This window comes from Platichthys flesus, chromosome 5 (assembly GCF_949316205.1).
Source record: "Platichthys flesus chromosome 5, fPlaFle2.1, whole genome shotgun sequence".
Classification (NCBI taxonomy): Eukaryota; Metazoa; Chordata; class Actinopteri; order Pleuronectiformes; family Pleuronectidae; genus Platichthys; species Platichthys flesus.
Window position 1 is genome coordinate 24,172,084 of NC_084949.1, and position 26,064 is coordinate 24,198,147.

General features: G+C 42.4%; 3 protein-coding genes across 3 annotated transcripts; 1 reads left to right on the forward strand and 2 right to left on the reverse strand.

Moving 5' to 3' along the window:
- Window positions 1-1,150: 1,150 nt before the first annotated feature.
- Window positions 1,151-15,142, reverse strand: foxk1 (forkhead box K1). Its single transcript, XM_062387491.1, has 9 exons — window positions 14,518-15,142; window positions 10,432-10,647; window positions 7,845-8,040; window positions 7,564-7,710; window positions 6,869-7,062; window positions 6,450-6,622; window positions 6,095-6,340; window positions 5,267-5,440; window positions 1,151-3,957 (listed from the first exon to the last, which is right to left on the reverse strand). Exons 1-9 carry the CDS (start codon window positions 14,961-14,963, stop codon window positions 3,725-3,727), a joined length of 2,025 nt encoding a protein of 674 aa, XP_062243475.1. The 5' UTR covers window positions 14,964-15,142; the 3' UTR covers window positions 1,151-3,724.
- A 2,047-nt stretch (window positions 15,143-17,189) lies between these two features.
- On the forward strand, window positions 17,190-22,882 carry LOC133953554 (cytochrome P450 3A40-like). The gene is made up of 14 exons (XM_062387512.1): window positions 17,190-17,335; window positions 17,434-17,527; window positions 17,653-17,705; window positions 18,203-18,302; window positions 18,974-19,087; window positions 19,204-19,292; window positions 19,431-19,573; window positions 19,672-19,790; window positions 19,877-19,952; window positions 20,042-20,202; window positions 20,300-20,367; window positions 20,953-21,111; window positions 22,146-22,308; window positions 22,436-22,882. Exons 1-14 carry the CDS (start codon window positions 17,205-17,207, stop codon window positions 22,541-22,543), a joined length of 1,578 nt encoding a protein of 525 aa, XP_062243496.1. The 5' UTR covers window positions 17,190-17,204; the 3' UTR covers window positions 22,544-22,882.
- gpank1 (G patch domain and ankyrin repeats 1) lies at window positions 22,570-25,624 on the reverse strand. Its single transcript, XM_062387514.1, has 4 exons — window positions 24,688-25,624; window positions 24,464-24,605; window positions 24,292-24,367; window positions 22,570-23,752 (listed from the first exon to the last, which is right to left on the reverse strand). Exons 1-4 carry the CDS (start codon window positions 25,117-25,119, stop codon window positions 23,311-23,313), a joined length of 1,092 nt encoding a protein of 363 aa, XP_062243498.1. The 5' UTR covers window positions 25,120-25,624; the 3' UTR covers window positions 22,570-23,310.
- Window positions 25,625-26,064: the final 440 nt, after the last annotated feature.

Genomic DNA, 26,064 nt, shown 5'->3' on the forward strand with positions numbered 1-26,064 from the left:
TCCATCGTGTATGAATGTCGGCTCTCGCTGGAGAAGCGGACGAGGAGGCAAACCTCTCGAGTGTGAAGTCGACCGACGCAGCTCCTCCCTCTCACATTTAACCTCATCAGTGAACTTTTCAGGATGATCTCTGTGGGACGTTGTTTATTAATCACTGGATCGTCGAGTCTCTGATGCGTCTGTGTGTAAACCCTCATTTTACTGAGAATATAAGCTGCTGTATGTGTCTGGTTCTGAGAGCTGTAAATAACTGTTTGTACATATTCAACTTTTGAAGGGGGGGGGGAGCCACAGTATTAACTGGAAAGAGAGAAACATAAATTGGGTTGTGTTAATGTTTTTTAAATATTTTATTCTGAAACCATGTTAATTTATTTTGATTCCAAATAATAGAAATGTGGGTTGTGTGCTGTAGAACCGCAAACTCCCGTTTACACAGGTCGGTAAAAAGTCAGTACACGATCACTTCAAGAAATCCATCTTCTAGTGATGAGCAGCAGATTTCAGTCAAATTAACCCGAAGGTTCAAGGCGTCTAGTCAGTGAATTTTTAACATTTAAATCCTTCAGCAGCAAAAGTGTGTCTTTGTTTCTCTGATTAATCTACTGACCAGACTCTGGGTTTTCACCGGGACCTCGTTTTCATATCAAATCGATCCAAAGAAGAGAAAACAATTCCCAAAAACCAGGAGATTCAATTGGATTCACAGTGAAAACTAAGAAAAGTGAAGAAATCTGGACATGAACACTGAACATTTGCTCTTTTTACTTGACTTGACTGATTCATTGATTAGTTACTAATTACAGCTCTGAAGTTGACATTCTTTTCGGGGTGTTGTTATTGTTGCACTGTCTTTTTTTTTAAAACATATTTTAATTACTAAATTATTACACACGTAAAAAAAAACAATGTTTCTTCTCTTCCATCAGTTTTGTTTCTATCAATATCTTTTGAATTTGTTCCATTTTCAAGGTTTGACCTCGCGTGTGTATTATTCTTCTCTGGTCATTATTTATACTGGTTAATGATGCTACTTAATAAATAAATACTGTTGGACGACTGAAGTTTTTCTCTTTTTGAAACACAACGTGGGATCGAATCTCATCAGCTCGTCCAGGGGAAAAAAACAACGAGAAATCACAGCAAGACATTTACGTCAAAGAGGAATTTTAATTTGTGCTAAACATTTTTAACAAATCACAAAAACAGGAACATTTAAAAATACATATACTTCTCTATTTTCCAGAATGTTTGCGTATTGATGCGGCTGTTTCTTTTTTTTATATATATATATATATTTTTATATAAAAAAAAGAAATATTTCTTTTTTTTCCAAAATGAGAAAAAATACCTTCTAGAAAAGCTTTGTCATTTAGCAGATAGAGCAGCATACAATCATTACGCATCTTTTTTTGTTTGTCTTTTCTTTCTAATGTGCAACAACAATCACTGAAATCTTTGTGCCTGATTACCAGCTGAACATGAGAGGCCTTCTGGGAGGACATTCGGATAGAAGCTAAAGACAGAGTGAGAACGAGAGGATGGAGAGAGAGATGGGGGGGTGCAGGGTTGGGGGTGGGGGGGAGATAGTGCTGATGAATGTCTTATTAGAGCCATGTCTGTGACAGGAACTGCCAACAGCTCGATGTCTCTGTAGACTGAAAAGATGGAGACTGCTCGCTGGGGACAAGGGGAGAGGTTATGAGTATAAGGGCCACTTAAAGGGTTTTAAAAGAAAAAATAAGAATCTGAAATTTTGAGAATAAAGTTGTAATATTATGAGAATTAAGTCACAGGAATAAGTCGTAACAATGAGGGAAAACAGGCATAAATATACGAGAATGAAGTAACATTCTGAGAAAATAAAGTCAAACTCTTGCAGCATCTTGTAAGATTATACGTGGCCGGTTTCATAAATAACATAATACTTACGTTTTGGGCTCATCTGCTCATTATCGGGACTCTGGAAAAGTTTGTGCAAGTAACTAAGTCTACTCTGAAGAAGGAATCACACGGACTTTGGAGATAATTGTGTCTTTTTCTGGAGGAGGAAATGTTTGCGTGAGATTGCATCAAGCATTCTGGATCGGGGGGGAGAAACTCCATCTCCTCGCTGCTCATTTCCTTAAAAACATTTTTGATTTAAATCTCACAATATGACTCCTCATTGAATTACGACTTTCTTCTCATGTACAACTTTTCTTGTCAGAATCTCAGAATTCGTTTTTTTTTCTTCAAAATGGCCCCAATGCCAGAGAAAGGTAGATTTGGGAGAGAGAGAGAGAAAAAGAAAACAGCAGAACTTGAAAGCAGAAAAGATCAAAGAGGCTGTGAAATGTACCATAAAGAAAGAAAAACAACAGACAAGAAAAACAGATGGAAATGTTTGTCCACATGTGTTGGTCCCGCCCGTCCCCTGATAAAAAACGAATCCCAAGTCTGCCAAAGCAACGCTAGCTGTCACCGCTGTAGTGTTGCCGATCATTAGCTGTTAAAGAAGCGCCGTGTTAATCTAAAAAAGGTAAAGCTTTTTCTAAAGGTTAAAATAAAATGACGAGAAACAAAGAAAAATGTAGAAATATTTAAGGCTTTAAGGATTATTACAATAATGCTTTGCTGTGCCGAGACAGAACAGTAGGCACGCGCCGTTTCATTTGTCCTTTCACCACTACTGAAACAAGAAAAAAAAAAATTTTAAAAACAACAATCAGTTTGTCTACATTAGGTTAGCTCCACTTCAATCAGCTCCAAATAGTTGCCTCTTTTTTATTTTTTTCATTTTTTTTTATTTATTTGTGCTCGTTCCTGCTGTGACCTGCCGAGTCGCCCGGATCACGTCGAGTCTGAGGATCCAAACCGAGCTGACGTGAAGCGAGGCAAGTCCTGGTTTGTTATTCCTGGATTTTCTCCATCTCCTCTTGAAAAGAAAAAACGACACCACTGTCTCTCTCTCTCTCTCTCTCTCTCTTTGTGCTTTACAGAGAAGACGAAGGGAGGAGACGCCTCATGTTCTGGTCTTGGCTTTAATAATAACATTTCTCTCTTTATCTGACAAGAGACCACCAGTTGGGATTTCTTCTGTCTCAACTTTTTTCCAAGATATTCTTTATAGCCTCCCAAGCCCCAAGTCAACCTGGTCTGCGGTTACCTTTCTATCCACATCTGCGTTAAGATATGTTTCAACTCCAATCGTCACAGCTTCTTCTGTAAATACAGGCCGGGGGGGAGGGGGGGGGGGGGATCTCTGAGCACGTTCCCTGCTTTGGAATCAGGCAGCGGCTCTGATCAGACGTGCAGGAGAGTCAGCTCTTCTTCTTCTTCTTTGGCCTGAGAGCGATAATAACCGACGGATCGGATCCATCGACGAGAATAATTCTCCAACATTCACATAAGTGGAAGTAGTGCTAAAATGATTTTTACTATGCATAATGCTCTCACATGATTAAAGTCCTGACTTGTTTGTGAACGGTGGATTACGTTATAAAAAGAGCGTAAAGCTGAAAAAGCCCTGAAATATCCGCTTACTGTCAAATTGAGAATGTATGTGAAGGTTTTTCATCTACTGTCGAACAGCGCATGTTCCTTACAAGTGAATTCCCTTCGCTGGAGAGAGGCTGCGGGTACATTTTTTGGCCATGTCGGCTGCAGTCATATCATATGTAGTATAAAAGGTGAAACGTTAGGAGAGGCTGTCCGCTGGGTACCTGGTGAGGACGCCCGCGTTCTACTTCCTGGGGTCGTGGGTTTGCGAGGTCATGGCGACGATGACGGGCTGCTGGGCAGACGTGACTTGATGCTGCACGGAGTCGGTTCCGCCGTCGGCCTCCATCTTCAGCCGCTTGGCCTGGGGGCCGCCCGGCTGCTCGGCTAAAGTGTCCGCACTGGGCTGCCGGCTCAGGAGCACCGGGGGGGAGCTGGAGGCCTGAGCGGCCAAGATCTGGAGAGGACTAGTGAGCCCTGGGAGGGACATGAAGAGAGAGCGAGTGTTAACGGTGAGCAGAGGCAGGGAGGTCACAGATATCTCATGTGATTATGAGACGTGTAAAAAGACTTTGGGATCACAGTGCTGAGGAGGAGGTCATGTTCTCATTGCCGTCTGTTTGTCCGTCTGTTAGCAGAATCACACAAACGCTACAAATCGGATTTGGATGAGACGAGATGGAAAGATGAGTCAACAAGGAATCCATTAGGTTTGGAGCAGATCCAAGAGAGGACGAGGCTCCAGCAATTTTTTCAATTTCTTAAGAAACGTCACTCAGTGCAGAGTTCAGCTCCACCGAGGGTCAACAGCCCCCCCCCCCCCCCTGCTTAATGCTGTTAATAAACAAACTAACTAAAAACCCTAAAGGAGGTAATAAAGCAGAGATCTTTCAGTTCATGAAGTATTAAGGGGGCTGATATCTGTGAGTTTGAGCAGGTAATTGAATTAAAGGAGACTGTTGGGCCTTGGCTGACGTATGAGCTCTACTGGTTGTGAAACTATAGTGGGACCAATTAGACTGTGTGTGTGTGTAGGGTAATTAATGGGAAACATTGTGTTTGACTGCGTTTCACATCAGCACTGCAGGTGTGTGATGTGTGAATCCTTCTGTTCTATTGTTTATGCTATTTACACAAATAAATATACAACCTTTGTTTAAAAAAATGTTAAATTGGTATTTTCTAAAGCGTCTCTTCCATTCCAAACATAATGTTCTTGTTGGTTAAGGAGTTAGAACACCCCTAACCCGTTCTCATCAGTCCTGTAATAAAAGCTGCCTTTATAAAAATGTATAACGCTCAGTTTTGGGTGGAAGGAGTTTTAGAGAAGTACTGATAAGGTAATTTAGTTTATTTGTTTTTACATTATACAGAAACACAAGCTCTGTATATTACAGCAGTTTACTTCTCCCTGTTTATAGCACTGATAGGATAACTAATAGACACCATCTGTATAACACAATAAAGTACGACAGCATCAGAAAATACAGCCTCCATAACGAGCATGTAGATGAATCAGCTCCTACATATTAACCCGTTTTTATGACTAATGTTATCTCAGCTTAAACTGAGGATAATAGTCTTTATGGAGGGAGGATTTATTACAGAACTCCTTTATTAGACCACATTAGTTGAAGTTATTTATACTTAATAAACTGACCATATACGCTTAAATCTCCTGTGTGTAAATAATCACTTGTGTGCAGGACACTGTGGTTTTTATCCCGATCTCAACAGGCAGTAACAACCCGTCTTCATCAGTGGGAGGGGTCAGTGTGTATCTTACCAGATGCATTAGCCAGGCTGGTTGCTGTGGCTACAGTGGTGTGTTTGCCATTCTGAGTCACAGCCCGAACAGGAAGTTGATGTAGACCTGGAGTCAGGATCCGTCCATGTCCGTCTCCGCCCTGCACGGCACTGTCTACGCTCTGGATCACCCGCTCTCTGTTCATCTGGGCGTCTGAGGGGAAAAGCATTTCAAAGGTTCAAATATGTAAAGAAATCAAATCTGCTACTAAAAAGGTTCTCATCCTAAAACAGAGCTCACCCATTCAGAACTCATGAGATGCACATCTTATTTATAAGTTCTGTCTCTGTGGATTTCTTCAAACTCATTGTATATATTATATCATTTTAGATTTAAACAAAAATAATAATCAATAATCATGATATTGATTTGAAGTCCTATCACACAGCTCAACTCTCATTGTCCCTCCCTATTTAAATAAAGGTTAAAATAATGATAATGCAAACACACATGTTCAATTACACGAGTAACATTCAAACAGAACAGTATGAAGTAACCCTGTGTCCCATAATAAGTGAATATGTGTCAGTTGCTATTATTTTAAAATAACTGGCATTTGGTCAAAGATCAGTTCAGGTCACCTGTTGAAGTGACCTGAAGTTGTAGTTAACAGATATATAATTATCCCGAACATTTGACATTTTAAAAGATGTTAAAGGTTTAAAAAAGGAGTTTGGACCCAAATTACTATAGAATGTGCAAAACAGTAACGTAACACTATCCCCAACCCACGTGGAGCTGAGAACACTAAGGTAAATATAGTTGGTCACATAATACAGAAGGTCTCTCCTGAGGAGACTCACATACCTCTGAGCTCACCCTCTGCTCCTCCACCAGAGGGGGCACTGTAACCGTTCGGGGGGTTGGAAAGTGGATGGGCACTGGTGACCAACCGCATCATGGTGACAGCCGACTGAGGGACGCTCTGGAGCAAGTGGATGGGCTGACCGCCACCGCCTGGAACCAGAGCCAGGGTCTTTCCTGCTCCAGTGGACAGGAGTGTCTGGTGGGAGGGCGCTGCCATGATGACCGGCTGAGTGTGGACAGGAGACCCTGCAGGGACACAACCCAACCACAATGTCACCTGATTCGTGGAGCATGTGAAAGGCTTTGTGTGTCTTTGAATGCGTTTTGTGTTTGAAGGGCTTGTGTGCATGTTCACCTGGAGCGCTCTGGGAGTACCTGTACTCAGGTACCGACGCCAGTTTGTGAGCCAGCTGTTCGTGGTGGTCGTGGGGGATAGGAGAGCCCTCCCTGCTCAGACACTCAGGAGTCTGAAGTCCACTGGATGGAGGAGAAAGAAGCCCCTGGTGCGTCGGGGAGGCAGGGGCACTCCTGAAAAACAGAGTGAAGGGATACAGATTCAAATAGTAAGAGACTCCAATTAACTTACGGCGCTCCTCTACTGTCAGAAGCTACTGCTGAAATTAAACTTACTTTGTTCTATCCAATCAAATGATAGCGAGGATCAGAAGCAGAGAAACAGGAAGAAGAGTTAACCAAGTCAAAACTGAAGAGACAGAGTGTGACAGTCTCTCGTGTGTGTTTGTGCAGAAACACCTAAGCACAGTCCCCACTCACCGAGAAGAGAGAGGTCCAAATGGCGTCCTGAAGCAGGCCACCCCCCTCTGCCGTCTTTTCCTGAAGGCCTGCTCCACCAACTTGCTCTCGGAGGCGGAGTCCACGCGCCAGAAACTGCCTTTCCCAGGCTCGTCCTGAGAGCGGGCCACTTTCAGGAAGTAGCGGTTGAGTGACAGGTTGTGTCTGATTGAGTTCTGGACGGAGGCAAAGTATAAAGAGGATTCGGTCACTGGACAAACAGACACGCATCTAAATTAAAGGAAACTAAGGGAGAAGAAAGTCTCCGGAGGGATTTCTTTCCTTGTTCATGGAAATGTAAAGAAAACAATATATATATATATATATGTATATACTGTACAGATATCACTATAAATCAGATATTATACTGTAATAGAGCTGGGTGATATGGCCAATAACTACATCATGTTCGAATATGTGATAATCATAATTATCACATATTAATGTCACATTATTTCTTTAAAGCTTAAACACAGATTTTTGCTCCTGATATTTGATTCTTTATTTTACAGAGAATGACAAACACTTGATAAACATAGAAACATTTAATAAACCTGAAGGTATATATTTAATCAATATTTATTGGACCTGTTTTATTGCTATTGATGAAAGTTATATTGCGATAATGAATTGATATTGTTTTATTGACCAGTGAAATTTGTGGTGTTTGTACCTACCTGCCAGCCCTTGTCTGCAGTGCGGTAGTAGGGGTAGTGTTTAGTGATGTGGGCGTAGATGCCACTAAGAGTCAACTGTTTGTCCAGTGCTGAAGAGATGGCCTGGACGATCAGCTGTGCGTAGGAATACGGGGGTTTGGATTCATCCTGGACACACGAGACAAGAATTAACAAACGCACATCCTCCTGCACATGTTGTGAAAGAATGTGGTTGAAAAGCTGATGTGGTTATTAATCAAACAGAATCGACTTCAGGATGTGTCTCTCCGCTGAAGATTCACCTTGGGGCTGTCTCCACCTGCCGAGTCCCCCCGCTGCTCACTCCCCCCCCCTCTCTGCTCAGCAAGGCTCCGTCTCTCAGAAACGGCCTTGGCAGCATATTCAGCTGCTAACTGGAGGTCAGGGGTCACGTTGCGTCCGTATCGATACCCCGATGACCCAGCTCCACGTGGACTGACTGGACAGGAGTTAGGAACACTGGAAGAGAGGAGAGACCAAGTCAGAGACTCAATAGCTGAAAACTGTCCTTGAGAGGAAACCCTTCTGGAATCATGAATATATCATTATACAAATATACAGGAAACTATTTAGGTTTTGTAAAGTGAATTGTAACTCTGTTTATTATCTTCATTTAAATGAAAGGAAAAGAACGAGCCAGAAAGGCGTTATATGAAATTCCCAATTTATTAAATAGATACTGTATGAAAAAAAGAATCTACTTTGAAATTATAAAAACACCTATTCATCTTTTCAGAGAATCTTTTTGATTATTTGAATGTAATGTAAGTCAAAACACCCAGTAGAATATAAAACAATTATAAATAAATATGGGATTTGATCTAAAATATAACTGATAAATGTAGTTTAATAGAAAAAACATCCACCAAAAGCTCAGTTTGGGAAAATTATTAAATCTCAGATCCACTGTGATTTGAACAAATAGAGCAATCGTAAAATACACAACAATGATCGAAAATACTGAAAAGCGTGTGAATCATTAACTCGTGTTTTTATCTGTCGCTGTTCGAGAGACGGAGCACAGAGGAAACCCTGTAACTTATTATACAACATACACCTGCTTCTGTTAGTTGAGTCAACAGCAGTTTCTGGGAGAGTCAGTGTGCTTTGATTTGCCTTTGGCAACGGAGAAGCTCGAAAACATAGAGAGACAGTAACACACACGGGGGCGGCGGGGGGGGGGGGGGGGGGGGGGGAGCGAGAGCGAGAGAGCGAGAGAGAGAGAGAGACAGAGAGAGATGTTTGTAGTTTTGGGCCGGTGAAACGAGGCTACGGGCTCTGTTGCTGAAATGGCTCCGTAATCTCAATGCTGCAAAGTGAATGAAGACAAACACGGTGCTCTGGGTTTCCTTTGGTATATAAAAAAAAAAAAAACATAATTCCATTTGTAACTCTACACACGATCATTATTAAAAGTTATGTGTGGCCCTATCAGGGAGTGAGTCTCGCTCTTTTTCATTCCTCTTACGACAACAGTTCCACCTCCTCCTCATCCGTCTGTGAACAGGGGCCTGAACTACAAGTGACTGACGGGGGGGGGGAAGGAATGTTATTGTGAGTCGTTCTTTGAAAGTCACCAAACAGGAAAAGTGACTCCTACCGCCCTGTGAGAAGACACTGTTTGTGTTGTAGGTTGCAACACGTGCTGTTGCGCAATCCTCTTCCAGTGTTTGTATTGTACGCGAGTATTGTACATGAGGAAGGTGACACAACAAGGGAGAGTGACTGAGAGATGTACGAGCGAGCGTCTTCACTCTGTATGTGTGTGTGTGTGTGTGCGTGTGTGTCCACGTGCGAGAGAACAGGAGCTGCGGGCTGAAGGGGAGGGGTGGGGGGGCTCTGAAAAGGAAACCACGAATGGACGGAAAAACGGGCCGCAGGCAAAACAATCTGCCCGACAGCCAATCACGCGCCTCAAAGCTGCAGCCATCCCATATAAGGCATGCACACACAGGCCGACAGTGGTGGGGATATGATCTGCAAGTACGCACACGCGCCACCAGAGGATGCACTCAGCAGCAGCGCCTCACACTCTCTCTCGCCCCACATGCTGTCTGCTCTGTACATTTATAGAGCAGTGATTTTCAGACATGTGCTGCCACAGCTGCTTCGAGTGCAGATTTCCAACTCGACAGAAAACGCAGCAGGAGCTGCTGCCGCTGAATTCACCGTCAACCACAACACATACTTTCCTTCAGCGAGAAACGAAACCCCCCCCCCCCCCCCCCCCCCTCGTGTTCCTGGCAAGTCGTCACAGATGACTACGTGAACATGCACGGACTCGAGAGGATTCGAGAGTTACCAATACAAATAATCTAGAAAGAGCCCAAGCACTTGTAATATGATGTGTCAAAGACAAACAGTCATAGAGAGGCGGTTACGTAAGAGTGTTTCCAGTTCAGGGTAATTAGAACCATAAGTGCAACACACGCATGTTCCTTCACAAACTGTCATGTTTACCATCTTGTTAAAATAAAAAATAGATTAATTATTTGTCTAATCTTTCCCTGAAGGATTTAGATTTAATTGAACAATTATCTTCTGCTTATGGGAATTTAGTTAAATTTTTATTAAATGAATTAACCCATGGTGCTTGTGATTTCTTAACCTTTCCTCTCACATCAGTTTTATTAGTTTCAACTGTTTAAATCACATTTAATCAATATTAAAGCTGCAACAAATATTGTTAATTAATTCTCTGGTATATAAATAAAAACTCTCAGTCCTTCTGCCAAGTCTCCTGGTGAAATTATGAATTAAGCAAGTTTCATGCTGTGTTTGCATCTATCAAGGTCCACGTGTTAGTGGTCGAATCTGTGTGTGTTTGTGTGTCTGTGTGTCTCCCCTCACCTGATGGTGCCGGTGGGCGATGGCAGTGGAGATCCGAACGCCCTGATGTGGTCTTCATGCTGCTGCATTGTGGGAATGGTGATTTTCAGAGGGGAAATGTGGGGCAGAAGCGGACGAGGGGGAGGAGAGGGGTGCTCCCTGTCTCGATGATCCTCGGGTTCCAGGAGTGACATGAACTGGATTTTGATGACGGTACTGGGAAAACGAAACACACACCTGGAGAGCGGACCAGCAGGAGAGACAGATGGGGAAAGGAAAAGGGACGGAGGACGAGAGGAAATGGAGAAAAGTTTGGATTAGTACACTCAGCCAAGCATTTAAATAATTTTTCTAAAGCTTTTTCTCATAGCAAGATCTCGGTTAATTTAATTGTATATACGCAACTGCATCGTTTGTCTTCTTCTCTTAGAACTCATGTGTGCTCAGGTAAAGAAGGATTTAACATCTAAACATCAGAACGCACAAGCTTTGCTTTTCTCTGCAATGAACTGCCCAGTGACATGTACTGGTGAAGAAGAAGTGGTTTCCAGTAGCCAGTGCTCGCTAACGTGTCAGCAATTTGTCAATATTTCAGCTTGTGAAGCCCAAAAAATAAAAACAGTAAAGTGTAGCATGTAAACAACACCCACGAGGGGTAGACCTCTTTGAAGAAAAATAAAAAGGGAAGTTGTGTATTTCTAGATTTATATATTCGTTTTCTTTTTAGTTATGACTGAAAGTGTCCATTCGTTGTTTGTCCTTTGTTTTAGTCATCACTTTCATACAGCTGTTATTTGTTAAACATACTTGTATCCGATTGGTATCATCTATAGTTTGTTATTGAGGTGATAGTCATCAGTGATATTTATGTGACGGGAGTTGTGACTTCCCTCTGTCACTCAGTGCTATACTAAATAACCTTCACTTACTTGTGTATTATGTGTAGTTTGCCTGTGCAGCTATAACGATGGTCTCTTGTGAGGCGAAACAGAATCCCTACTAATGCAAGGGGTGCTGAGCTGCAGAGAACGTCAGGCTCAGGTCTCCAAATAAAGAGAAGCAAATTACTGAATGGGTCACAGGGCTGCAAAAGTGTTGCAAGCAGTTGCAGAGGGTTACACCAGTCGGTGATATGAATATGGAAGAACTGCCTCTGCCAGTCGAGCACTGGATCCATGAACACACTGCTCACAGCTGTCTCTGCCCACAGCCGGCCAACCCCACAAACTGAATGCCTGCACTGAGGCAGGAGAAAGACGCCTGTGGCTGTAGGTTCCTACGCCGAGATGAAAGAGACAGGGCCTAGAAAAACTCCATCAGGCCCAGCTGCAGCAAAGAGAAAGCCTCTGTTAAAAGAAATCACATGACATAACGATGAATGTTGACTAGAAGGCTCAAGGGGGACTCGGAAACGAAGTAGTAGAAAGTTCAGCGGTCTGAGCGGACCAGAATTAAGCTTCTTGGCATTCATACTGAATAGTGCACAACTGCATATCACACAAAACACATCACATCCACAACATGGTGGTGGGAGCATTATATTGTGTGGCTGTGTCATGGCTGCAGGTCGGTTTAAGCCAACAACTAAAATGCAGCGAAGTCGATCGGCTGGGGCCAACACGACGAGGTTAACATCCTTGAGAAGCCAAGATGGAGTCCATGCCTCAATCCAATCCAGACCTGAAAACTAACATGTCACTCAGAAGGTGCAGACCTCTGCCAACAGTCTCAGTCTTATGAAAACATAATTAAATTCAATAGAACCAGACTTCTATCTGGATCTGCACTAAATTTCAAACACTCCCAGATATCACCTCCTTAAATATAACATATTTCTCCATCAAGATCAATGTACATGTGTATTATATACTATAATAATATCCTGCATGTTAAAGAAAGTGAAACACTCCTTGATCCACACCAAACTTTAACGGCTCCTTCCCTGACTCATATCCTTTGACCACATTTCATAGTCATCCACTCAGTAGTTTGTGTAAAGCAGGCAACTAACAGATAAACCAACAAATGCAGATAAAAACAAAACCTCCTTGATGGAGGTAATCACTGCTCAGTCTGGGGAACAAGAGAAACTTGACAAATTAGGAATTTAGCTCAGAAAACTGTGAGCTCTGGATAAACCACAATACAACACAAAGATTCAAAGCTGCAATTTCATCCAAATGTGCAATAACTGTACTTAACTCATTAATACTTATGCAAGCCACTATGTTGTGCATATACACAACACTGAATTTCCCTCGGGATTAATAAAGTGTCCATCTATCTATCTATACATGTACTCAACTTAGATTAACCCTTAGAAATAGAGCTTTGATTTGACAGCTGACTTAATTAAACCAAAGAGATTAAAAGCTGTAAGATATATAAGCACTGAGGGGAAGATCCAGGGGTGGGAGCCCGGGGCCCTGTCCTGTAACAATGCCATCAATGACCAGGCTTTAAAAAAATACATGTTTTTAGGATAAGGGTCAAAAGTGCTCGATCAAGGAATGATTGTTAAAACATATTGAAGGATGTGGGACTCAAATTTGTCATTTACACCAAGTTATTAGCCTAAATGTCTGTTAAACATGAAGTAGCGATGCTAGCGAGAACCCCCTTTAGGTCGAGTCCTTGTGTACCCTGTGTGCATTGACTGTGTGAATGCGCCTCCGGAGGATAACAGAGGACATGTAGGACAAAACATGGTGTAAATGACACCACAGGAGCAGTATGGAGGTTTGTTTACGTTTAAAGAAGGAGGGCCCCCTTCCACTTACTTTAATTGTATTGGATTTGGCTGCAATACTGTTTACACCTGAAACTCCAAAAGTGTTCACCTCACCCCACCCCTCCAGTGGCGGGTGGATAATGAGTGAAATGTGATTTGGGGGTGAACAAACCCTTGAACTGAATCATTTCAGAGTCAGCCCTGTGGTCCCGAGCCGGGCTGCGGGGCCACAGCAACACAGACCAACATGGCCGAGGTGGAGTCTGTGGAAGTCCTGTGTTTACTCCATGTGCGTCTGCAACGAGGATGTCAGTCACACTTCCTGTTCAATGTAAGACACACCTCCCAAACAGTCCTGACAGCCAATCAGAGCGGAGACATACACAGCCACCCTACCTCCAGCACCCCCTACCCCCACCCAGTGACTGACTGCACTCACCGCCACAACTTTCCGTTTCTGCGGCAGAGGAACCAGCGAGCAGGGCAACACGTTTAACCTTGACACGATAGTAAAGCTCCGAAACATCTTTCAGCTCCACACACGTTCAACCTCGATACAATTAAAAAAATGACATTTGAAGTTCGAATACACAAAAATAAAGAAGCGCACCTCGACCCACAACACCAGTGAGCCCCAGTGTCAGGGGTGCGTTTGTTTACACTACACTTACGTGACGGCCCCGCTGACTAAACAACTAGCTAGCTAACTGTACACACACAGACACACTCCTCACAGCAGCCAACACACATTCACATGAGGAAAAAGTGTGTAAAGTGTATTTATAGAATAAAGCAGATTATGAAATAGTGTTTAAAATATAGTTATCCGAGTGAAACAAAAACGAAAGCTAACTTTTAATACATGTGCTAGCTAGGCCAGACTGAGCTAAGTTTGCTAGCAGCTAAAACTAGCTAGGTTAATTCAAAAAGATTAAAAAGGCCTCAGATTATAAACCAGTATCTTCTTAGAAGTCACAATGAATCACAGGCAGGACACTCGACTGGTTAAGTTGCGGCTTCACTGGTCGAACCGATGTTAAAAGTGCGTTTTACACGAATCTATCAAACTGGTTCTAATCCGGGGTGTCGCGACCAACTCTGCGTCCCTGGTAGAACGCGTCTCCTGTCTCAACATGGAGGTCGTTCATCGGCTTAAGAAAAAATAAATAATCTAAAGTGTCCACAGCAAACAGCAGAAGTGTTAAGTGTCCACTGGACACTGGAGGTTTTACGGGTTTCATTCAGCCGTGTTGGACCGAGGAGGCGGAAGGAAGACGGGATGTGAACCTATCATAACATCTAACAACGCTGTCAGTAGCAGGGAAGTTGGAGCTAACGTGTTGCCGTCATGGAGCAGCCCCCCTGACCGCACTCACTCTCTGGGCAGCGGCAGCGGCGGCGCCCCTCTCCGCTGGAACACCCCGTCAACGAACACGCCGTTCTTGCCCAGGCACCGCAGGGAGAAGCCGCCCGCCTCGTCGTGGGTGATCTGCAGGTGTCGCCGCGAGATGAAGCTCGAGTGGCCCATGTTGATGTCCACGGAGCCGTGGGACGAGTTCCGGCCTATGGTGACCGTCCTCTGGCGCATGACGAACTCAAAGTCCCGGCCCTCCAGCCTGGCGAGGGCCCGTGCCGGCGGAGCGGCGAGGCGCATTGGAAGGAGCCCGCCGTCCCCGCGGGCTTCCATCAGCGGGGGACCCAGCAGGGCGAGCGAGGGCTGGTGGTAGATGTGCGAGGTCACCGCGACGCGCACGGGGCTGCACGGTGCCGACTGGAGGGCAAGCAGGGCTCTCGCTCCGGTGTCGTCCCGGTAGTCTGCCATCTTCTTTCGGAGGGTCAACACTCAACACGCACGCACGCAGGCACACACACTCACACACTCTTCACTTCTCGCACACACACACAGTTGCAACGTGAGAGTTTTCGGACGCAGCACTTGTTCGCTCCGTGGCTGTCGGAACAACATGGAGTCCGGGATCCGGCAAGAACCGGAGCGGATCCCCGGCCAGGAACCGGACTGAGGCTGCGTTCAAGACCCCCTCGTACAACAATAACAACAACAAGAAGGGGAAAGAAAAGAATAATGAGAATGACAAGAAGAAGGAGAAGAAAAATAATGTTTTTATTTATTTTGCACTTATCAAAGTGTGTGCTTCAATGTCTGCTGCTGCCAGTCCTGTACTTATAGTCTTAATTTACCTTCATTGTAAATTATATGTGTATAACTTACCTCAATGCACTCAAATGACTTTACTCATTCAGGTGCAGAGATAATTAAATACAAATATCCATCTTGGTCAATGATACAAGATGTCAAGAGATATAACTGCAAAACAAAAATAAGGAATCCTCCATATCGATGCTGGCCAGTGAGACGTGACTTCAGAGCTTGTTCCCTGAACGCACCATCGAGGCCCTCTGTGGATAGGCTGCGTTTCGTGACGTCACACCAGGAAACTGTTGGCTGACTTCGTGTCTCTAGGTTTATGTTGTGTGTTTATTTTTAGAGGTGATCATTTATTAAACAGTTTAATACTTTACTAAGATTACATCTTCGTATTTTTTTCGCATTTAACTGCGATTTTATACTTTAAATTTTCCCTTTGCATTTTAACTATTCTCGTAACATTACGACTTTCCTTCAAATTAATTTACAACATAATGATTTTATAAATTACTTTATTCCATTAATATTATAACTTTTCTTTTAAATTACAAGTGTATTCTCCTGAATGCATTCACAACATAAGGATTTTTTTTAAAAACTACATTGCACTTGTAATATCATGACTTTTTCCTTTAAATTACAACTTTATAATTTTAATACTATGGTTATGTTTGTATTCATAAGTGATCACGTGTACCAAGAAAGTTTTACTTCCGTTTCTTTCCAGGAAATGCATATTTGAATACGTGTGCACAAAGTTCTTTGAAGTTAACAAAATAAAATGCACAATTAACAAATCATGCAAAGTAGCCACTGAAATCACATATGAGACTGTGATGTGTAGCTATTACTTTAGATTGTGTTGTCATGGTGCCACAGGTGGGTTGTCTTGAAAGTATAAATTAAGATGTTGTGATATCATGGATCCAATGCTCTTGTTGTGTAGATCGCAGACAACATGTGTGAGCAGAGGAGCTGGTTTCCCCACCTCAGATTCTTCTATTTTTTTTTTATCTCTACCCTCTGTTTATAAACATGGAAAGAACAAGATGGTGAAAAAACCCGGATGAAGGATCTTGTGAAAGAGCAGGAGCACATGATGAAGGGACCAAAAGTAGAAAGAGACTGCCCCCTGGAGTGTGCTGCTGGGCCATCAACTATCCAGAGGGCAGAGGTGAACTCATTGACAACTTCACTTCTCAATGAATTTCCCTGAAGAGAAGAACTAAGTAAAATTCACACTTAAAACAAGTTTTAGAAATGATCCATCCTGACTTTGTTTAGGTTGAAAATCAACAAAAGCCTTAAACAGGAACAAAACAGACACAACTGTAATACTTATTAAAAATTAAGTTAGTTTATTATGGCAATATTATGATATTCTTCATTAAATCATAACTTTATTCTCATATTGTGATTTCTTCTCATTAAATTAAAACTTTATTGTCGTAATTTGTAGGATTTTTCATTCAATTTTGACTTTATTCTCTTAACATTAAGATATTTTTCATTAAATCACAACTTTATTCTCATAATATTGTGACTTTCTCCTAATTAAATATGACTTCAATTTCACAACATTATGACTTTTAATTAAATAAGATTAGGATTACAATCAAATTACAAGATTTAGCTTTTTTGATAACTTTATTTTTCTAATATTTAGACTTTTTCTCATTAGATTATAAACATCTCCTTAAATTGTGACTCATTTCTTGTAATATTACGACCTTATTCTTAGTGTATGCTCCTGAGACTCTGTTGTAGTTTCTGGTGTATCGATGGCAGAAGCACAAGCTCTTGCTTCCTTGGTCCAGGTTATTTCGTTGCCCAGCAGGAACCAGGAAGGGGTTAAATTATTGTGTCACACAACTAAAAGAGTCCGACCTCCTTGAAATGCTGTCAGAGTTCAGTGTAAACCGAAATCACCACAACCTGGACAAGCTGGACAGAGTCATGGGCTTTCTTCCCTTCTTCTCTTTAGAAACATGGATTCTACTGATCACGTCCATCTGCTTGTTTGTCCTGTAAGTATCCAAGACTGGTTCCAATCAAAATGACTTCTGATGTCTGATTAACAATATGTGACTTTTAATGAAATTAATTCTCTACTTGTTCTACAAAGGTACTGCTACTCGAGTTATGGAGTGTTTGAGAAGATGGGGATCCCTGGTCCCAAACCAAGGATGTTCATGGGCACAGTTGGCCGGTATAACAAAGTGCGTAAATCCTTGACTTGTAATTCTCTTATTTTAAATGATTGACCTTTTTAGAAATACATTTAAGGATCCAGATAGATATGCATGTTAATAATTCATGATCATTATGGCATCTTTGTTATCAGGTTTCATACTTAGATGATCTCGAGTGTGCTAAGAAGTATGGGAGAGTGTGGGGGTGAGTCGGCCACAACGCAGTAACAGCACCACTTCAGAATCTGACACACTTCAAGACTTAAGTCAAAACATTAGGAGACAAATTCGTAATTTTAGGAAAAATGTAACTTGATTTATATTTACTGAACTAGCTTCTCTGATATCTAACAACAGTCTGTCCCACAACTTTTTACAAAAGTTTACAAAATCTGCATCTCTGATTTTCTTCGGGCTGTTGTTCAGCATTTTATAGATTTATATGATCTCAGTGTTCGAGAGGCAACGTACTAAACTAGAGAGTCAGTTACGGAAGTCAAGTTAATTTGCAACTTTACGACTATTTCCTATTACTCATTGAAATTATGACTTTATTCTACAAATATTACGACCTTATTCTCAAAATCTCCAAATATCTTTTTCTTCGATAGGGCTCTAATACTCTGTTGCATAACACCAAGCAATCCATCCATATTAATGTTTAATGAAACTAATGCCCTGTGTGTCTGTGTGAATGTCCAGCATGTATGAGTTCAAGAGGCCCATGTTGGCTGTGATGGATCCTGACATGGTGAAAACCATCCTGGTGAAGGAGTGCTTCACCTACTTTATCAACCGGAGGGTGAGAACACGTTACACAATATTTGTATTAGACCATAAATACCAGTAAGGTCCAAAATACAGATCCTCTGATTTCCAGCAGAGTAACAACACCTGCAGGCTGGGCTCATGACAACAAGTTTATATACTCGCTATGTATTTTCTTACATCAGAAGTTTTAAATAAAAATGGCTAAATAAATCTGGGATTGGTCGCTTTTAGCAGATGTTACTCATTCAGGAGTAAAGCTTTTGTTTCATTATATATTTTATTGTTTTAACACAGATTTTATGAGTATTTGTTTGGCAGCAGTAGAATTAAGATTAAGATGCATTTATTAGTCCCAAACACATGCTCAGACATGCAAAGGCACACTCATGCAGGTACGGAAATGTAACCTCTGCTTTTGACCCATCTGGTGCAGATGTTGGGGGAGTAAGGTGCCTTGCTCAGGGGCACTAGACAGGGTAGGGAGTCGAACCAGGGATGAACCAGAGACCTTCTCTTTTGAATTAGACAAAATATAGAATTCCATGCAGGGGATAATAGATTGGAATTGAACTGTAGTACTGTGGTACTGGAAGTTATGCTAATGGTAGTGATTATTTGCCTCCACTGTGGACAGCTTTACCACAAATACATTCACCATTAATCACACGTATATATTCCCACATGATGATTATGCCCCCTTAGATCTTCCCGACGATCGGGGAACTGTACGACACTCTTTTCTTTTCCATGGGCGATGACTGGAGACGGATTCGTAACACCCTGTCCCCCACGTTCTCCTCTGGGCGTTTGAAAGAGGTGAGAGTTCAGTATCTTGCTGATCTGTTGTTTCAATTCATATTTGGGTAGATTGAGTGTTTTTAGAGATTCAACCTTTTCTCTGTTTAGTTTTGCACTGTTTCGCTCTGTTTAAGATGTTTAGCATCGTGAGACATCATTCCCATAAAATGGTGGACAGGCTGCGGCTCAAGGTGGACAACAATGAAGTTATTGAATTAAAGAGGTACGTGGTGCCGTCCTATATACAGTTGTACAGATTTCAGTGTACATATGTGTTTATACTAAAATAAGGGAATGAACATACAATCCACTTGTTTAACCAAACTAATGATGATATAATATGTGTGTGTGTGTGTCTCAGCGTCTTTGCCCCCTACAGTCTGGATGCGATTGCGAGTTGTGCGTTCAGCGTGGACGTGGACTCCATCAACAACCCCTCGAGTCCCATCTTCATCCACAGCTCAAAGATGTTTAAACTTTCCGTCCTCGTTTTCATATGCCAAGGTTCTTCAACGTTTTTATTAAACTACAGTGTCTCTACATGTTGACAGGTATGTTCTGCGACTACAATCATATTTGACTACAATCCCCCTTTTTCTCAGGGTACTTCCCCTTCCTGGTTCCTCTCTTGGAGCTGTTGGGTTTCTCTATTTTTGACAAGACGTCCTCATCTTACTTGAGAGCGGTTGTGGAGAAGATCCGAGCAGAGCGCAACGGCCAGGTTGAAACATAGAGATCAAATATTCTAGTTTATATTGTTATAAAATGTAGAGATAGTTGAATAACCGATCTCTTACCTGTTTGCAGGATTCACGAGACATCCTTCAACAGATGATCGACTCACAGACAGTCAGTGAATCCAGAAGAGAGAAGCAGAATAAGGGTAATCTGACAAATCACATTACATTAGTCGCACAAACACAGAAATTAATGAAACCTGTCAAGCCTTCCTTCTCCGTTCCGGCGTGACAGGTCTCAATGATCATGAGATTAGTTCTCAGGGTATATTGTTCTTGAATGCTGGTTTGGAGACAAGCAACTCTGCTCTCAGCTTCTTGGCCTACAATCTGGCCCAAAACCCTGAGGTCATGCAACATCTGCAGAAGGAGATCGACGAGACGTTCCCTAACAAGGTAGAAATCAAGGGGTCTGGTTTATGACGATGGTTCCTAAATCCTGATTATGCTTCAACTGACGGTTGTAACCCCCCCCCCCCTCCTCCCTCCACAGGGTCAGGTTCAGTATGAAGCTCTGATGCAGATGGAGTATTTAGAGTGTGTGGTCAACGAGAGTCTGAGGTGAAGAGGGTTTCTCTGATCTGAACTGATTCATGATCTGACAAAAAAAAACAGATTTCTAAATCAAGAATTCTTACAATTATCTTTTGAGTTTTTACGAAAACTGAAGTTACCACAGGTTTTCTTTCATGTCTGCAAGGGGGGGGGGGGGGGGGGGGGTTAATCAGGAGGCGGTGGTCTAGTGGCAGAAACTTGGACTATGGGGAGAAAAGGTCTCTGGTTCTTCTTTGGTTCGACTCCATGGAGAAACAACAAAAAGACGAACCTGGATTGATCTGTCCAAAAATCCAAGAGGATTCTCCCTACCCTGTCTTGTGCCCCTGAGCAAGGCACCTTGCTCCCCCAACATATGCTCCCCGGGCGCAGTACATGGTCGCTCACTGCTCCGTGTGTCCTGCAACAGATGGGTTAAAAGCAGAGATTCAATTCCCCTACCTGCATGAGTGTGCCTGTGCATGTCTGTGCATGTGTTTGGGACTAATAAATGTATCTTAATCTTAATCTTAATCTTAATGACACTTCACCACTAGAGGTCACTACATTCTGCACACTGGACCTTTAAAAACATGATCATTTTGTCACCAGGCTCTACCCTCCGGGCACACGTCTCGAGCGAGAGGCCAAAGAAACTGTCAAGATCAATGGAATCATGATCCCGAAGGGCATGTTAGTTGCGATCCCCGTCTACGCTCTGCACCGCGACCCCGAGCTGTGGCCCGAGCCCGAGGAGTTCAAACCTGACAGGTGCTTAAGTTTGTGACTTGTCCACGAGGATTGAATTGTAGAGATTCTCCATAGCACAGTTAGGAAATGACTTATCGGATTACATGATTTATCGCTGCTGTTAACGAGCTACAAGGAAATGGAAATAATCAGGGTATTGTTTACGTTTTTGAGAGGAGGGGTACAATGTCCCGGTTATTTCATTATATGATGTCTGTCTTTATATATTATATGTTTATTATTTAGCACTTTTCTAGTCTTAATAATCACTCAAAGCACATCACAGTACAGTTTGCCATTCACCCAATCACACAGGGAATCTTTTAGAAGTAATTTTTTTTCCTATGAGGGGAAATTCGTTGTTCAGCCTCTTGAACGAGGACATTTCAGCATGCAGTTAGGAAAGACTGGAATTGAACCGCCGACCTTCTGGTTGTAGAACAACCGGGTCGACCGCTCTACTCCTCAGCCACAGCCTATGCTCTGGTGAATGGTTATAGAGCGGAATTATGTTAATTATTATAATGGATTTGTAAGAAATCACCTAAGCTGAATTCATGTGACATCTGGGAGAATATGACCATCGTAAATTCAGATTTCATACGGTGTGAATAATTATCTTCACCGAGGACGTAACGTCATTCCCACAACACTCAGGATCGGACATACGTGAAGAAGGAAGCCACTATATTTTGAAGTGGATCTGGTTAAAGGTGCGAATCCAGAGTATATAATGATTGTTAAAGTTTCCCACGGAAAAAATACAGATTTAAAAGATATTTAGGGAACTGATATCGACAGTATGAGTGTACACGTGGTTTGATTGACTCAAAGAGAACTGTAAGGTCTTGACAAAGGTATGAACTGTAATGACAGCCATTCAAATTAACATTATGGTTCATACATAGTTTAAACATTGATTTTCAAATGAAAATTATCTTAACTTTAGAAATAGAAAAAATTATGACATGAGACTATTTTATGTAATATTTTGTCAATTTATTCATAAATGTTTGACTTCTTTTTTCACTTGCTGCTGTCCTCTTGTTTTCTAGATTTAGCAAAGAGAACAAACAGAACATCAACCCATACGCTTTCCTGCCATTCGGCCTCGGGCCTCGGAACTGCGTGGGCATGCGGTTCGCTAAGATCATAGTTAAACTGGCTCTGGTGGAAATGTTGCAGAACTACAGCTTCTCAGTCTGCGAGGAGACAGAGGTGATCATATTCAAGTTTACAAATATGCCTGGTCATGATCGACAGGATTGTTTTATAATTCTTGTATAATATGACATTTAACAAGTGACAGCCAGAAGATCCTGATGTGAGTTTGCCGATTCCACAGATCCCCTTGCAGATGGATCCTCAAGGCCTCCTTGGACCATTAAAACCAATAAAGCTGAAGCTGGTGCCACGTTCCGACGCCTCCGAACATGTGGACGTGTGCAGCTAGGAAGGACCAAGAGAGACACGTCCCTCAACACTGAATTATCTTCTTAATTTATTGACAATGCTGCACAAACACATTATTATCGTTTTCATCAGAAACTTGAAATCTTATGTAAACAAATAATAGTGATCATGTTGATTTTTGTATCATGTCATTTTGTACAAAATACAGAATATATAAAATAATTGACATATTTTGAATGATACAAATATGTTGTTTACCAAATGTAAAGTCTGAGTAGAAGTGGTGGTCGACTGATGCCGACTTGTAGAGAAAGAGAGTAAATATAATAACAAAAATCTTCTGACACTAAATAAACTTTCCTTTCCCACGTCAGGAACATTTCTTTGCTCTCTGTCATGTTTGTTTGTCTTTGTGGGTCAATGGTAACCGTCCATATTTAGTAATATAATCACAATGACACATTTGGCGAATGTATAACCTGTAGGTATAACCACACCTGATTGACTGAGGATCAGCTTGGAGGTAGAGTCAAGTTATTTATGTTATGCTCCATGTGAAAAAAAAAAAGCATCGTCACAGTAAACAAACACAAACATCTTTTTTAAAAAAAAAAAAATCTCAGGTCAAAGATGAATCTCAGGTCAGAGACAGTGTCGATGCAGCGTGAGCGCTCCTCACTCTGATCTCCAGGATGAAATACCTCCAGTGTATTAAATCCTCCCTTCTGCTTAGTGAGGGTGGGTCTCATGTTTTTGAAGTACTTTCAATTAAATAGGTGGGAGAGGGAAAGTCCCGGTGAGCAGATGTCAATAATTAAAAGAAGCCCGGAAATCTTTCTCCCACTCTTTCTCCCTTTGCTCTTTTCTGCTACTTTCTTCCTTCCTCCTCCCTTTTCCTTTCCTCTCCTGTAGATGCTTGAACGGTGGTTTGATGGCGTCACGGTCCCTGGCTTGGAAGTGTGTAACTTTGGCTCTTCTCATGTGTCCGAAGCCCAGACCTTCATGGTCCCTCTTCAGCACAGTCGGCACTGGCTGCTGCGGCCCCTCCCCCTCTGGGCCCAGTCCCGACCCTGGTTTCCAGCCACAGCGAAGCATCATCTTGTAGCTGTTGCTGGAGGCGGGGAGACAGTAGAGTGGGGTGGGGGGAGGATGCCGCACACTGAACTGGTGCAGAGTGGAGGAGAGATGAGACGACAGGCTGCTGCTGTACTGGTTGCAACACACGTCACACCACTGAGCCTGAAAGGAACTGGGGACAAACAAATATCATTCAACAAGTTTCACTCGAAAAACAATATTTGAAATGTACTTAAACACAGACTTTTTATGTTGTCACCCCTTTGATCATTTTGGCCATAACAGATCCTTTCCTGATAGTGATGACGGACAAAAGGCTCTTGTTTCTTAGATTATTTTGATGACAATTTGAACTTCATCATAATAACACTCATACTTCTAAGTCGAAGCTCTGCTGTAGTTACGCAAAGAGGTTATGTTTTCACTCCAGTACAAACTACTGGACACATTACAATGAAACTGGTTGGGAGGATGATGTGTGGGTCCAAGAAGACATTTTATTTTGAAGAGAAACCAGAACAGGTAGTGGATGCCAGATTTGTTTTGATACTTTCTTTATCAATGAATGATGTAGTTTGTGGTGCTGCTAGATAAAATTGTCTTATACAGAAAGTTGATCAAGTTTAGTCAAAAGATTTTTATCTTTATCTATTGCACAGGCTTTAATTTGAATCTTTCCTTACAATGATATAAAGCTGTGAGATTTCTAACCTGCCACCCAACTTGGTGTCTTCCTGAGCACTTCTCCCGTAGCTCGCCAACTCCTCCAGCACGTCACGGTGGCCCGCTGAGGAAAACGTAAAGTCATGGATGAGATCAATTACACAGGCAAGACAAACATAGGGTTATAGTTATATGTGTTAGAGGAGCTGCATGGTTCTACCTTCCAGGGCCAGGTCTTTGGCATCCCTTCCCCGTGTGTCGACCACTCCCACCCAGGCGGCTCCCTGTGTCAGCAGCAGCCTCACCGCAGCTCTCTGTCCAGACCAGCTCGCACACATCATCGCCGTCCAGAAGTACGAATCCTGGAGAACACAAACTCATGAAGTTAACACAAATTGAACGGATGTCACATGACAAGAGACACCCGAGCTTTGAGTATCACACCTGGAAGTTAATGTCCACCCCCCTGGAGAGCAGGTCTCTGAGGGCAGGGACGTCCCCCTCGTTGGCACAGCGCAGGAACCTGAGTCCCAGGAGCTCCGTGGAGCTCTCTGAGTTGCTGCTCGATGGCGTCTCTCTCCTTTGGGAGTCTTCACTTCCTCTCCCAGTCTGTCTTTCCACTCTTGAACTGGTTGGGTTCTGATGCGTGTCTGCGGCCCTGTCTCTCCTCCGGGCTCTTCTGTTGGACTCTCTGGTTTGTCGGCGGACACTCTTTGATGCTTCTTTTCCTCGAGCACCTTCTTTCGTTAAGTTCTCGTAGAACTGCCTGGCCTCTTCCCCGGTGATCACACAGTTCGCTTTAGAGCTGGACTGACCCATCGTCTCAGCGCAGAAGAAATCCTGCTCACTGGCAGGAGTGAAGCCGAAAGTAGCCATGAGGAGAGATCCTAGTTTCACCGGTGTTTCATAGAAATTCAGTCCCAGTGACGACGTCCCTTTCCAGGTTAGGACACTGCTCTTGCTAAGGTCGCAAACAATGTGAAAGGTCCGATTTGAAACGTCTCGTAGCGTCCAGCACGTTAGAAGCCACAAATACCATGTTTAGCAATTACTTATTAACTTAGCCAGGTAGCTAGCGGGTTAATTTAAGAATCCTAATATAATTTATCCATGTGTTGTATATTAAAACACCATTTAACCCAGAATACTCCTTGGCTAACATGTAGCATTCAGCTAGCCTCGGTTAGCTTTAGCCGTAGCTTTAGATAAATAGAGGCACGACGGCTCGTTTAAGTTGAACTAAAGGTTTCGGTTTGTCAACGTCACCAAAGACGCTTCAGACGAGGATCCTGATAAAGACACAAAGTGAGAGAAACACGATCAATGTCTTAAATAACGTGTTCGTTGCTTCAGGGTAAAGTTGCCCTGTCTTCCTCTGTTTGTAAACAGGAACCGTACGTTAAGGATATACGAGTGTGAGTAAAGCTGAGTGCTGCCCCCTGTCGGACTGGCGGTCACCTCCCTCTGTTCAACTTGTGCTTTGTGAATAAATCAAAGGTTTTGAGTTATAACCAAACGTAAATGTGACTAATTGATGTTAATTATGGAATTATACAACTTAACAATATAGTCAGTAAAATAATAAAACATAAAAAAACTGTGTAAAACGACCTGATGATCAGAATATATTCATTTTGTTGTCAAACATGTGATGCAGCTGTTAGTATCCATATTGTCTTTTTTAATCTGTTTATTGTTTTTAAATATTCTGCATTAATTGAACAGAAAAAAAAACATTTTCACATATTATTAAATCAGTTTATAGACGTGGTAAAGTTCTGTATATCACGTGATTTTTGGATTTCACTCGTCTTTTCTATA